General features: G+C 66.1%; 1 protein-coding gene across 1 annotated transcript in view; it reads right to left on the reverse strand.

Annotated features, from left to right (window-relative positions):
• Positions 1-2: 2 nt before the first annotated feature.
• The window catches only part of RYR1 (ryanodine receptor 1), a gene marked incomplete at its 3' end in the record, with an annotated part of 52,462 nt that continues 39,931 nt past the window's right edge, over positions 3-12,533 (reverse strand). Inside the window, 21 exon segments of the mRNA XM_067314408.1 lie at positions 3-81; positions 520-601; positions 960-1,198; positions 1,742-1,802; positions 1,885-1,934; positions 2,587-2,708; positions 3,235-3,302; positions 3,740-3,855; positions 4,157-4,280; positions 4,721-4,796; positions 4,871-4,948; positions 5,174-5,314; positions 5,861-5,950; positions 6,434-6,512; positions 7,152-7,315; positions 8,183-8,323; positions 8,423-8,513; positions 10,053-10,273; positions 11,202-11,371; positions 11,716-11,836; positions 12,222-12,333. Coding sequence (XP_067170509.1) covers positions 3-81; positions 520-601; positions 960-1,198; positions 1,742-1,802; positions 1,885-1,934; positions 2,587-2,708; positions 3,235-3,302; positions 3,740-3,855; positions 4,157-4,280; positions 4,721-4,796; positions 4,871-4,948; positions 5,174-5,314; positions 5,861-5,950; positions 6,434-6,512; positions 7,152-7,315; positions 8,183-8,323; positions 8,423-8,513; positions 10,053-10,273; positions 11,202-11,371; positions 11,716-11,836; positions 12,222-12,333 — 2,425 coding nt within the window.

Raw genomic sequence — 12,533 nt, forward strand, 5'->3', positions numbered from 1 at the left:
TCGTTGAGCTGCGGCTCCAGGAAGGCCACGGGCATGGCGGCGGCCAAGCGGGCCAGGCACTCGCCCAACGCCGGGCGCTGCCTGCGGACACACGGGTGCTGAGGCCACGGCCACCCCATGGGCATGGTCATCCCAGGGCCACCCCACCAGCATGGGCACCCCATGGCCATAACCACCCTACCAGCGAGAACACCCCAGGGGAACTTCACTAGCGTGGGCGCCCCATGGGTGCAACCACCCCATGGGCAACCCATGGCCATGGCCACCCCATGGGGACTCCACGGGTACGGGCACCCCATGGCCATGAACACCCCACAGGCACCCCAGGGTCATTGTCACCCCATAGGCATGAACACCCCCATGAGCACCCCGTGACAACCCCAAAGCCACCCGCTGGCCATGGGGACCCCCATGGGCACCCCACAATCTGCAAGGAAAGGGGGTGCTGGGGGACACAGGCACCCCACAGCCCCCCTGGCCGTGGGCACCCCCACCCCAGCTGCCCCCCTAGCTCCTCACCTCTCCACGTAGGGGTTCCTGGTGGTGCCCAGCGAGTAGATGCTGCACAGGATCCGGTAGCAGGAGACCTGGACGTCATCAACTTCAAGGACAGGGGACAGTCAGGGCTGTGGTGTCCCCATGTCCCCTACCTCCAGCTGGCTCCATCGCCCTGGGTCTCCCTGTTCTCTGAGGTTCCCTGTCCCCATTGTGTCCCTTGTCCCCAAATTGTCCCTGAAGCATCTCATGATCCCCACAGTCTTCTGTCCCCAGAGTCCCCCCGTGCCTGATGTGCCACATCCCTAAAATGTCCCCTTGTCCCCAAAGAGTCCTCCATCCCCAATGTGCCTCCCATCCTTGCTGTGTTCCCTGTCCCCAACGTGTCCCCATCCCGCTGGCTTGCCCTGGAGCTCTCCATCCCCATGGCGTCCCCATCCCTGCCGTGTCCCCCATGTCCTCACGGATGACGTCGTCCCCGAAGTGGTGCTGGGCTACATGCTCGAAGAGGGAGGTGAGGACGGGCAGCAGGGCCACCGTGGTGTAGTTGATGTTCTGGGCCACCCCTTTCACCTGGGTGCGGCTCTGCGTCACCTTGCCCAGCTTGAGGTTCTCTACCATCTTCTCGATGTCCTCGGAGGCGCTTTCGAAGAAGGACCGCAGCCCGGCCTTCACAATCTCGGGGCCCGACTTCATCACCGTCCTGGGGAGGGAATGAGGTCACTGGCTCAGCATGGCCATGGGGCACTGCTTGACATGGCCATGGGGCACAGATGGCCACTTGGGGCAAGCCCAGCTCGAGCACTGCTATGGGGTGGCACTGGGCAGTGGGGCACAGTCAGCATGGGGACACAGGTGACATCTGGGTGGCACCGGGCACCAGGATGGCTTTGGAGTGGCACCAGGCACTGGGACACCACAGGGACGGGGGATGGCTTTGGGGTGGCACCAGCCACCAGGACACTGCAAGGACAGGGGACGGCATCAGGGTGTCATTACAGCACAGCCGGCGTAGGGGATGGGGACAGCATCAGGGTGGCACCAGGCGCCATGGGGACACGAATGGCATCAGGGCAGCATAGAGACAGGGACAGAATCAGGGTGGCACCGAGCACTGCGGGGACAGGGATGGCATCAGGGTAGCACCAGGTCTCGGGGTGGCACCAGGTCTTGGGGCCCCGTGGGGACAGGGCTGGCATCGGGGTGACACTGGCGCGCTCGGGGACCCGCGGGGACCCGGTCCCACCTGGCGTCCAGCGAGCGGGCCAGGATGTGCAGGCAGTTCACCACGGCCGGCGCGTCGGTGCCTGGGGACGCGGGGACGAGGTGAGGGGCGGCCGGGTCACCCCAAAACCGCCCCAGGGGACCCCGGGGACCGCGGTCCCTTACCGAAGAGGGAGACGCGGTGGCGGACGAGGGCGGCCAGCTTGCAGAAGAGGCTGGAGGAGGAAGAGGAGAGGAGGAAGAGAGAGAGATGAGGGGGCAGCGGGGTGCAGGGGGGACCCCGAATTCCCCAGGCAAGGGATGGGGCACAGTGGGGTGACAACCCTGGACCAGGGGGATTTGGGGGGGGGGCTCAGAGCCCTGTCCCCTGTACCAGGAGGTTTTGGGGAAAGATTAGGGGGATTTGGGGGCACTCGGAGCCCCCCAGACCAGAGGGATTTGGGGGGAAAGCGGAGGGATTTAGGGAGGCTTGGAGCCCTGTCCCCCAGGCTGGGGGGCTTTGGGGGGGGGGTCTCGGCACCCTGTCCCCTGGACTGGGGGGGGGGGGTTGGAGGGGATCATCACCCCATTCTCTGGACAGGGGGGTTTTGGGGGGAGAACAGGGGAATTTGGGGTGTGCTCAGAGCCCTATCCCCCAGGCTGGGGGGGTTTTGGGGGGGGGGGCTCAGCATCCTGCCCCTCAGACCGGGAGGGTTTTGGGGGGAGACCAGGGGGATTTAGGGGGTCTCAGCACCCTGTTCCCCAGGACAGAAAGGTTTTGGGGGGGCTCAGTGCCCCATTCCCTGGGGCAGGGGGGTTTTGGGGGGCTCAGTGCCCCATCTCTCAGGCCAGGGGGGTTTTGGGGGTCTGGCCCTCGTCCCCCCTCACCTGGTGATCATCTCCTTCTCCTTGTTGGACGCGTGGCCACCGCTGCCCAGCACCTTGGCCGGGGTGGAGAGGAAGTAGAGGCAGTGGTTGTGGAAGTACTGGTTGATGAGGGGCAGCAGGATCTGGGGGGGGGGGACGACACGTGGGTCAGGGGGACCCCCAGCACCCCCAGGGCCTCTGCATGGGGGCGGGGGTCCCCCCGAGCAGCCCCAAGGGACACCCCAAACCACCCCCTGGCACCCCAACCCCCTCACAGGGGACCTCAACACCCCCATGGGGCACCCCAATACCTGCACCCCAAAACACCCTATAGGGACTCCAAATACCCCATAAGGGACCCTCAGGGACACCCCCAAAAAACCCTTTGGGGGATCTCAAGCAGGTGCACGTCAAGGGCACCCCCCAAAAACGCCATAGGGACCCCAACCACCTGCAAATAGGGGTACCTCCCAAAACACCCCACAGGGACCCCAAACACCCCATATGGGTCTCCAAACACCTCACAGGGACCCCAAGCACCCTGTTCCCCAGCCCCCTGGGGTGAGGGGCTGCTGGGGTGTCTGTCCTGAAGGCAATCTGTCCCCCCCCCACCACCATGCCTCTGCTTTGGGGTCCCCACCTCCCCCCCCCATTTTGGACCCCTCTGACCTTGGCGAAGAACTTGATCTCCTGCTCGTGGGGGGATTTCTCCACTCGCCCGCTGCTCACCACGGCCTCTGGGGGGGGGACAGGCAGTCAGGGGGGCATGGGGGCTTTGGGGACATAGGGGACCATGAGGATGCAGGGGGGCACGGAGTGATGGAGGACATGGGGTGCAGGCAGGGGGTCACAGGGACATGGGGCACACAGGGGGCTTAGGGACATGAAGGTGGACAGGGATCATTGGGGGGGACAGAGGGACCATGGGGGGGACATGGGGGCAGGCAGACAGGGGGGTCCCACCGAGCTGCTGGGGGTCTGGGGGGGGGTCCCAGGGTCATTGGGCTCTCCAGAGGTCCTGGGGGACCGTGGGGGTCCCAGGGAGCACCAGGAAGGTCCTGCAGGGCTGAGGGGGGTCCCAGAGGACCAGGGCAGTCCCAGGGGACCAGGAGGTCCCCAAAGGACCTGGGGAGATCCCAGAGGGTCCTGTGGGGGTCCGGGGGGGGGGCCGTACCCAGGTGGGCGATGAACTCCTGCGAGATGTCCATCCACTTGAGCAGCTGCTGGAGGAAGCCGTAGGCGAAGCGCTTCTCGATGGACGAGGTGTCCAGCTCCATGTCCTTCAGCCCCCTGCGCTGGCGAGTCAGTGGGGCACCCCCAAACCTCCAGCCTCCCCCCCAAAGCCCCCAGCTCCATGTCCTTCAGCCCCAAACCTCCCAAACCCCCAGCTCCAGGTCCTTCAGCCCCCTGTGCTAGAGGGACTGTGGACCCCAATCCTACTGTGCCCCCAAATCTCCCCCTGTGACCCCAAATCTCCCCCAGTATCCCCAGACCCCCCCAGCACCCTCCAGCCCCTGCAAGGTCTCCCCAAATCCACCCGGTGCCCCCCGCCCCCGTGTCCCCCGGACCCTCTGCACCCCACGGCACCCACCGGGTGACAGCGTAGCCGTTGAGCTGCAGGAACTTGAGCAGCTCCTGGGCCTTCTCGCGGTCCCGCGCCTTCTCCTTGGCCGTCAGCGTGTCGTAGGGCACGAGCAGGGGGTGCGAGCCCCCGCCTGGCGCCCGCGTCAGCACCCGCGGGGGGCAGCACCCACGGGGGGGGAGCATCCATGGGGAGGAGATGCCCGATGGAGAGGAGCATCCGTGGGGAGGAGATGCCCGATGGAGAGGAGCATCCATGGGGTGCAACATACACGGAGGGGGGACCCAAGGGGAAATACTCATAGGGTGGGGGCAGCATGCCAGGGGAACCCATGGGGGGCATTGGGGGGAGAGGTGCATCCATGGGGGGGGGACCCAAGGGGCAGCACCCATGGCGGGTGGAGGGACCCCAAGGGAAGAGGAGCATCCATGGGAAGGGGGGCAGCATCCACCTGGGTGTGGGGGGGGTCAAGGTGGGGGAGAGCCTCCCCAGGGTGGGGGGTTTGAAGGGGGGTGATGGGTGGGGGGGGGGGGTCACAGCTTGGGGGGGAGGGGGTGACAGGGGACCTCTCACCCTTGGCCTCCAGCTCCTGCTTCTTCTTGCGGCCCCAGGTGTTGTGGTAGTTCTCGGCCAGCTGCTCCGCCATGGCCTGGGGGGACACGGCGAGGTGGGTGGGGGTCCCACCATGGGGGACACGGCGGGGGGGGGACACGGCGTGCTCACCTGCAGCTCCCGGGACAGCGTCACCCCCGACAGGTCCACGGGCTGGGGGCTGTAGCCGTGGCTGGGGTCATAGGTGGCCTGGTAGGGGAAGATGTCCCAGCACTGAGCACCCAACCCTAAGCTGGAGGAACCTAGGGGTCCCCCAAGGGGACCCTGCTGCACCCCATAGACCCCCCCCATTGCCCCACCAGGCATCCAGGCTTCCTCTTTTCCACCCCAAAACCCCAGTGGACCCCAGTGTCCGGGATGCCCCTGCTCCACCTCGCAGACCCCCAATGCACCCCCCAGGCATCCGGGCTCCACCTGGGCAGACTGGGAGATCTTGCGGGTCTTCTTCTTCTCCGCCTTGTCCTCCTCGCCCTCGCGAGCCTTCTCCACCATCCACTCCCAGGCCAGCATGGCCTTCAGAGACTCCTTGATGGGCCACCGGTAGATCTCCTTGTCCTAAGGGGCACAGGCAGGGGTCGGGGGGGGGGTGGGGGTGTCCACTATTGGGGCACCCTTGGGTGCTCCCCATCATGGCCCCATAGCTGGATACGGTCAAGTGTGGGGAGTCCAGATGGGGCCAGAAAACCAGACGGGGTCAGGAAGCCCCAAATGGGGTTGGAGGATCAGGACAGGATTGAGGGATCTGGATGGGGTTAGGTCTGAATGAGGCCAGGAAACCAAATGGTGCTTGGGGGGGGGGGGGTCCGGATGGGGTTGGGGGTTCAGATGGGACCAGGAAGCCAGATGGGGTTGTGGGGCCCAGATAGGATTGGGGTGGGGGGGACTGGATGGTGTCAAGGGGGTGTAGATGGGGTTGAGGGAGGTCAGGATAGAGCTGTTGGGGGGGCACATGGGGTTGGGGGGATCTGGATGGGGTCGGGGGGGATCCAGGTGGTGTTGGGGGGGGCTGGATGGACCTGGGCATCTGGCTGGGGATGGGGGGGTCCAGGTGGGGCCAGGGGGTCCCAGCCTGGTCCCGGGGTGGGGGGACGCGCACGGTACCTTCTCGGAGAAGGTCTTGTAGGGCCGCAGCATGGGGTGGGTCTTGGCCTCCTCATCCACCGTCTCCCCGAAGGACCAGTTGTTCTGGATCTGCCAAGGGTACCGGGACATCATTTGGGGGGGGGGGGCCAGGGATGCAGGGGGCTCGGGGGAGCATGCAAGGGCATGGAGAACTTGAGGGGGCCTGGGGAGCCCCAGGGTGCAGGGGGGGTCATGCAGGTGCATGGGGGTCTTGGGGGGGAACCAGGGGTGCGGGGGGGCGGTCATGCAGGTGCATGGGGGTCTTGGGGGGGGGGGAAAACAGGGGTGCAATGTAGGTGCATGGGGGTCTTCGGGGGGAACCAGGGGTGCAGGGGGGGGGTCATGCAAGTGCATGGGGGTCTTGGGGGGGTCCTAGGGGTGCAGGAAGGGATCATGCAAGTGCATGGGGGTCTTGGGGGGGGTCCCATTGGGCTCCTGGGGGGGGGTCATGCAGGTGCATGGGAGCCTGGGGGTCCCCAGTAGGGGTACAGGGGGCCCTGGGGGGTCCCGGGGGGGGTCACACAGGTGCCGGGGGGACGCGGGGGCCCCCACCTTGTCGAAGGCCCACTTCTCGTGCGTGTACTCGGCGTACTTGTTGATGAAGCCGTCCAGCTTCTCGGGGATGATGACACTGCGGGGGGGGGGCACAGGAGGGGGGTCGGGGCCTGGCTGTGTCCTGGGCATGGGGACCCGGGGGGGGACACGGCAGGGGCACAGGGGGCCATCAGGGGCTGCACAGACCCCAGGATGGGAGGATTGGGAGGCATCAGGGGGTATCAGGGGTTGCAGAGACCCCAGGATGGGGGTATGAGGGGTGTCAGGGGGTCCTGGAGGTTGCAGAGAACCCAGGAGGGGTTATGGGGGGTTATTGGGGGTGCTGGGGGTTTCAGAGACCCCAGGATGGTGGGATCGGGGGGTATCAGGGGGTGCTGGGGGCTGCAGAGACCCCAGGAGGGGTTATGGGGGGTATCAGAGGTCCTGGGGGTGGCAGAGACCCCAGGATGGGGGGATTGGGGGGTATCAGGAGGTCCTGGGGGCTGCAGAGACCCCAGGATGGGGGGATTGGGGGGTATCGGGAGATGCTGGGGGTTTCAGAGACCCCAGGATGGGGGGATTGGGGGGTATCGGGAGGTCCTGGGGGTTGCAGAGACCCCAGGATGGTGGGATCGGGGGGTATCAGGGGTGCTGGGGGCTGCAGAGACCCAGGATGGGGGGGACTGGGGGGGCAATGGGGAGTTTGGGGGGCATCGGGCCGCCACGCCGTGCCTACTTGAGGGTCTCGACGGGCTTGGGGTCGAAGTTGCCCTCGGCGTCCACGGAGGCCTTCTTCTCGGTCTTGGAGGAGTAGCTGGCGTCGACGTAGTCGGGCGGGAGGGCGCCGGCGATGGCGCAGAGGCAGGGCATGGCCAGCTTGTAGAGCTCCGCGTCGAACTTCTGCGGGGCGCGGGGGGCTCGGCACCGCCCCGCGTCCCCCCAGCGCCCTCCCTGCACCCCCCCGTCGTTCCCCGGGACCCCTTACGCCCTCCCTGCATCCCTATAACATCCCGCTCCGACCCCCTATAGCACCCCTAGATCTCCCCTTCGTTCCGTATAGCCCCATTACAGCTATCCTATATGCCACACTGACCCCCTATAGCACCCTTAGATCTCCCCTTCGTCCCATACAGCCCCCTTATAGCCATCCTATATGCCACATATATCCCCTATATCCCCCTTAGATCTCTTCTTCACCCCATACAGCCCCATTATAGCTATCCTATATGCCACATATATCCCCTATATCCCCCTTAGATCTCTTCTTCACCCCATACAGCCCCATTATAGCTATCCTATGTGCCACATATATCCCCTATATCCCCCTTAGATCTCTTCTTCACCCCATACAGCCCCATTATAGCTATCCTATGTGCCACATATATCCCTTATATCCCCCTTAGATCTCTTCTTCACCCCATACAGCCCTCTTATATCCCACACAGCTCCCCTATATCCCCCTATAGACCCTTTACTTCCCATGCAGGCCTCCTATATAGCCCCCACACCACCCACATCCCTCCCCCCAGGTCCCCTATATCCCCCCAGCCCCCCAACTCCAGCACAGCCCACCCCTGTCCCCACGTCCCCAGGCAGCTCCAGGTCAACCCCCATCCCCGTGTCCCCATCTGGGTCACCTTCCATGTCCCTGCCCCCATGCAGGTCAACCGCCCCAGCCCTATATGGGTGAGTCCTGTGTCCCCATTGCAACTCAGCCCCCCGGGGTCCCCGGCCCGGCCACCCCCCCCCCCCCGGCTCCCCACGGACCTTGTGGGCCAGCGACTCGAAGATGCCCCAGAAGAGCTTGCGGGTGAGGTGCAGCTCCTCCTCGGAGCTGACGCCGTAGTTGGGCCAGCCGCTGGGCAGGCAGTAGTACTTCCAGCACCGCTCGTAGTGGTTCGTCAGCAGCTGGGGACGGGGGGACGGGGGGGACACAGCCGTGGGGATGCCCGCCGGGGCGCCCGCAGCCCCACGGAGCCGGCGCGGGACCCCCCCCCCCGGCCTCACCTTGAGCGGCATCTTGGCGAACTCGTTGAGGATGGGGACGTCGAAGACCAGCCGGCGCAGGAGGTGCTGCAGCATGGAGGGACGGATGTACCTGGGGGGACAGGGGCTGTCAGTGGGGACCGAGGGGGCAGGGGGCTCGGGGGGTGGCAAGGGGGTGCAGGGAGCAGTGCAGGGGCTCGGGGGGGGGGTGCAGGGGGCTCAGGAGGATGTCAAGGAGGTGCAGGGATGCAGGGGGCTCAGAGGGTGCTCAGGGGGTGCAGAGGGCTCTTGGGGGGTGACAAGGGGGTGCAGAGGGCTCCGAGGTGCAAGCAGGGTGTCAGAGCTGGGTGCCGGGGTGCAGGGGGTGCCAGGGGTTGCACAGGGTGCAGGGCTAGGTGCATGGCTGGGAAATGGGGTACAGGGCTGGGAAATGGGGTACAGGGCTGGGTGCCGAGGTGCAGGGGTGCCAGGGGCATCTGGGCAAGGTGAGGGGGTGCAGGAGGTGCCAGGGGGCACCAGGGGGTGCAGGGCTAGGTGCATGGCTGGGAAATGGGGTACAGGGGGTGCAGGGGTGCCGGGGCAGCGGTGCAAGGTGAGGGGGTGCAGGGGGCACCAAGGGGTGCAGGGCTAGGTGCATGGCTGGGAAATGGGGTACAGGAGATGCAGGGCTGGGCGCATGGCTGGGTAATGGGGTGCAGGGGGTGCATGGGGTGCAGGGCTGGGAAATGGGGTGCAGGGGCACCACGTGCATCAGGACAAGGTGAAGGGGGTGCCAAGGGGTGCCAAGGGGTGCAGGGCTAGGTGCGTGGCTGGGAAATGGGGCGCAGGGGTGCTGGGGCATCAGGGCAAGGTGAGGGGGTGCAGGGGGTGCCAAGGGGTGCATAGGGTGCAGGGCTAGGTGCGTGGCTGGGAAATGGGGTGCAGGGGTGCTGGGGCAGTGGTGCAAGGGGCACCAGTTGGTGCATGGGGCACATAGGGTGCAGGGCTAGGTGCGTGGCTGGGAAATGGGGCGCAGGGGTGCTGGGGCATCAGGGCAAGGTGAGGGGGTGCAGGGGGTGCCAAGGGGTGCATAGGGTGCAGGGCTAGGTGCGTGGCTGGGAAATGGGGCGCAGGGGTGCTGGGGCATCAGGGCAAGGTGAGGGGGTGCAGGGGGTGCCAAGGGGTGCATAGGGTGCAGGGCTAGGTGCGTGGCTGGGAAATGGGGCGCAGGGGTGCTGGGGCATCAGGGCAAGGTGAGGGGGTGCAGGGGGTGCCAAGGGGTGCATAGGGTGCAGGGCTAGGTGCGTGGCTGGGAAATGGGGCGCAGGGGTGCTGGGGCATCAGGGCAAGGTGAGGGGGTGCAGGGGGTGCCAAGGGGTGCATAGGGTGCAGGGCTAGGTGCGTGGCTGGGAAATGGGGCGCAGGGGTGCTGGGGCATCAGGGCAAGGTGAGGGGGTGCAGGGGGTGCCAAGGGGTGCATAGGGTGCAGGGCTAGGTGCGTGGCTGGGAAATGGGGCGCAGGGGTGCTGGGGCATCAGGGCAAGGTGAGGGGGTGCAGGGGGTGCCAAGGGGCGCATAGGGTGCAGGGCTAGGTGCATGGCTGGGTAACGGGGTCCCGGGGGTGTCGGGGCCGGGGCGCAGCGGGTGTTTCGTGGGGCGCCGCGTCGCTCACCGGCACAGGGCCATGAGGCACTCCTCGATGACGTCGCGCTGGGCCTTGGTGAGCGAGCGCCCGCGGGAGAGGCGGTAGATGGTGTGCAGCATGGAGTCCACCATGATGGCCCGGTGCTCGGTGCCGGCGAAGAGCGGGGCGCACTTGGTGATGAGCGGCAGCACCGCCAGGCACAGGTAGCGGTTCAGCGCCAGCGCCATCTCCGTCGTGCTGAAGGCGGCCTGCGGCGCGGCGGCCGGTCACGGGGCGCCGGGGACCCCGTATCCATCCCATGGGATGGAGGGACATTGCATCCCATCCCACGGGGCAGGAAGAGCCCCTCTCCACCCTGCAGGAGCTCCCCAAGGCAAAGGGACCCCATATCCATCCCACGGGGCAGTGAGAGCTTGTGTCCACCCCATAGCAGGACCTCGAGCCAAAAGGACCTCATATCCATCCCATGGAGCAGGGCAGGCTTAGGGGACCACATATCCATCCCATGGGATGAAGGGACATTGCATCCCATCCCATGGGACAGAGAGAGCCCGTATCCACCCCACAGGAGCACCCCAAGGCTAAAGGACCCCATATCCATCCCATGGGGAGAGGAGATCCCGTATCCGCCCCACAGGAGCACCTCAAGGCTAAAGGACCCCATATCCCATCCCATGGGGCAAGGCAGATTTGGGGGACCCCATATCCATCACATAGGGAAACAAGACCAGCCGTATCCATCCCATGGGATGAAGGGACATTGCATCCCATCCCATGGGACAGAGAGAGCCCGTATCCACCCCACAGGAGCACCCCAAGGCTAAAGAACCCCATATCCATCCCATGGGGAGAGGAGATCCCGTATCCGCCCCACAGGAGCACCTCAAGGCTAAAGGACCCCATATCCCATCCCATGGGGCAAGGCAGATTTGGGGGACCCCATATCCATCACATAGGGAAACAAGACCAGCCGTATCCATCCCATGGGAAAGGAGACCCCATATGTATGCCATGGGAAGGGAGACCCCCCATATCCACCCTGCAGAAGGACCCCAAGGCAAAGGGACCCTGTGCTTAGCCCATGGGGCAGGGCAATGCTTTATCTGCCCCACGGGACACCCCGAGCCCAGGCACCCCCTGGGGTCCCTCCCCAGGTCGGGGCACCCCCTGGCTCACCGTGTCCAGCGAGGCGGCCGCCCGCATGTCGGGCAGGAAGCCGACCTCGAGCACGTGCAGGAGGAAATCCTGCGTCTCGATGCCGTAGACGCGGTCCAGGAAGAGCACCATGGGCGCCTTGTGGTCGGGCACGAAGCTGGCCGACATGCGGGGCTCCACGATGTTCCCGTCTGGGGACGCGGGGCCGTGAGGATGCCCCGGCGGGGCCGGGTGTCCCCATGTCCCCCCAGCTCAGTGACACCAGGATGGCCAGGTGTCCCCATAAACCCCCAGCCTCACGCATCCAGGGTGGTTGGGTGTCCCCGTGTCCCCCCAGCCCAGTGCCCCCATGGAGGGCTTGGTGTCCCCATGTTCCCCCAGCCTAATGCCCCCCAGGACAGCTGGGGGTCCCCATGTGCCTCAGCCTGGTGACCCTGGGGATGGTTGGGGGTCCCCATGTCCACCCAACCTGGAGACCCCAGGAATGGTTGGGTGTCCCCATGTCCTCCCAGCCCAGTGTCCCCCAGCCGCCCACCTTTGCCGAAGGCCGGGATCTGCAGCGGGAGGCTGATGATGCCCACGAGGTCGTCGAGGGGCACGAGGGAGCGGAGGATGGCCCGGATCCGCAGCGCCTCGCCCTTGCCCGCCTGGATGAGCTGGGGGCCGAGTGGGGGGGGGGGGCCGTGTGGGTGTGGGGGGTGCCCCCACTCCAAATTCCCGTGCACACCCCTGCCTGTGCCCCCTAGCAATGTCCCCATGCACGCCCCTCTCCATGCACCCACTCCAAATCCCCACGCATGCTCCCATCCATGCATCCACCCCAAATCCCCGTGCATGCCCCTCTCCATGCATCCACCCCAAATCCCCATGCACATCCCCATCCATGCACCCACCCCAAATCCCCATGCGCATCCCCATCCATGCACCCACCCCAAGCACCCTTGCACGTCCCCATCTGCACCCCCTAGACGTATCTCCACGCATGCCCCTGTCCGTGTCCCCCTCTGCCCCCCCGGCCCGTGTCCCCGGCCATGTCCCTACGTGCATCTCCGGGGCGCAGCGGCCCAGCAGGTCGATGAGGGCAGAGTAGAAGGACATGATGGCGTTGCCCAGGTGCACCCGGTTCTCCTCGTGCGTCTCCTCGGTGCCAAACCTGCACGGGGACAGCAGGGTCAGGGGACACCGGGGTCAGAGGACACCAGGCATCACTGCAGCATGGAGACACCTCGGTCAGGGGACACCAGAGATCCCAGCAGCATGAGGACACCTGGGTCAGGGGACATTGGACATCACTGCAGCATGGGGACACCAGGTCGGGGGACACGGGACATCCCGCAGCACGAGGCTGGTTGC

The sequence above is a fragment of the Apteryx mantelli genome, chromosome 35, assembly GCF_036417845.1.
Source record: "Apteryx mantelli isolate bAptMan1 chromosome 35, bAptMan1.hap1, whole genome shotgun sequence".
NCBI lineage: Eukaryota > Metazoa > Chordata > Aves > Apterygiformes > Apterygidae > Apteryx > Apteryx mantelli.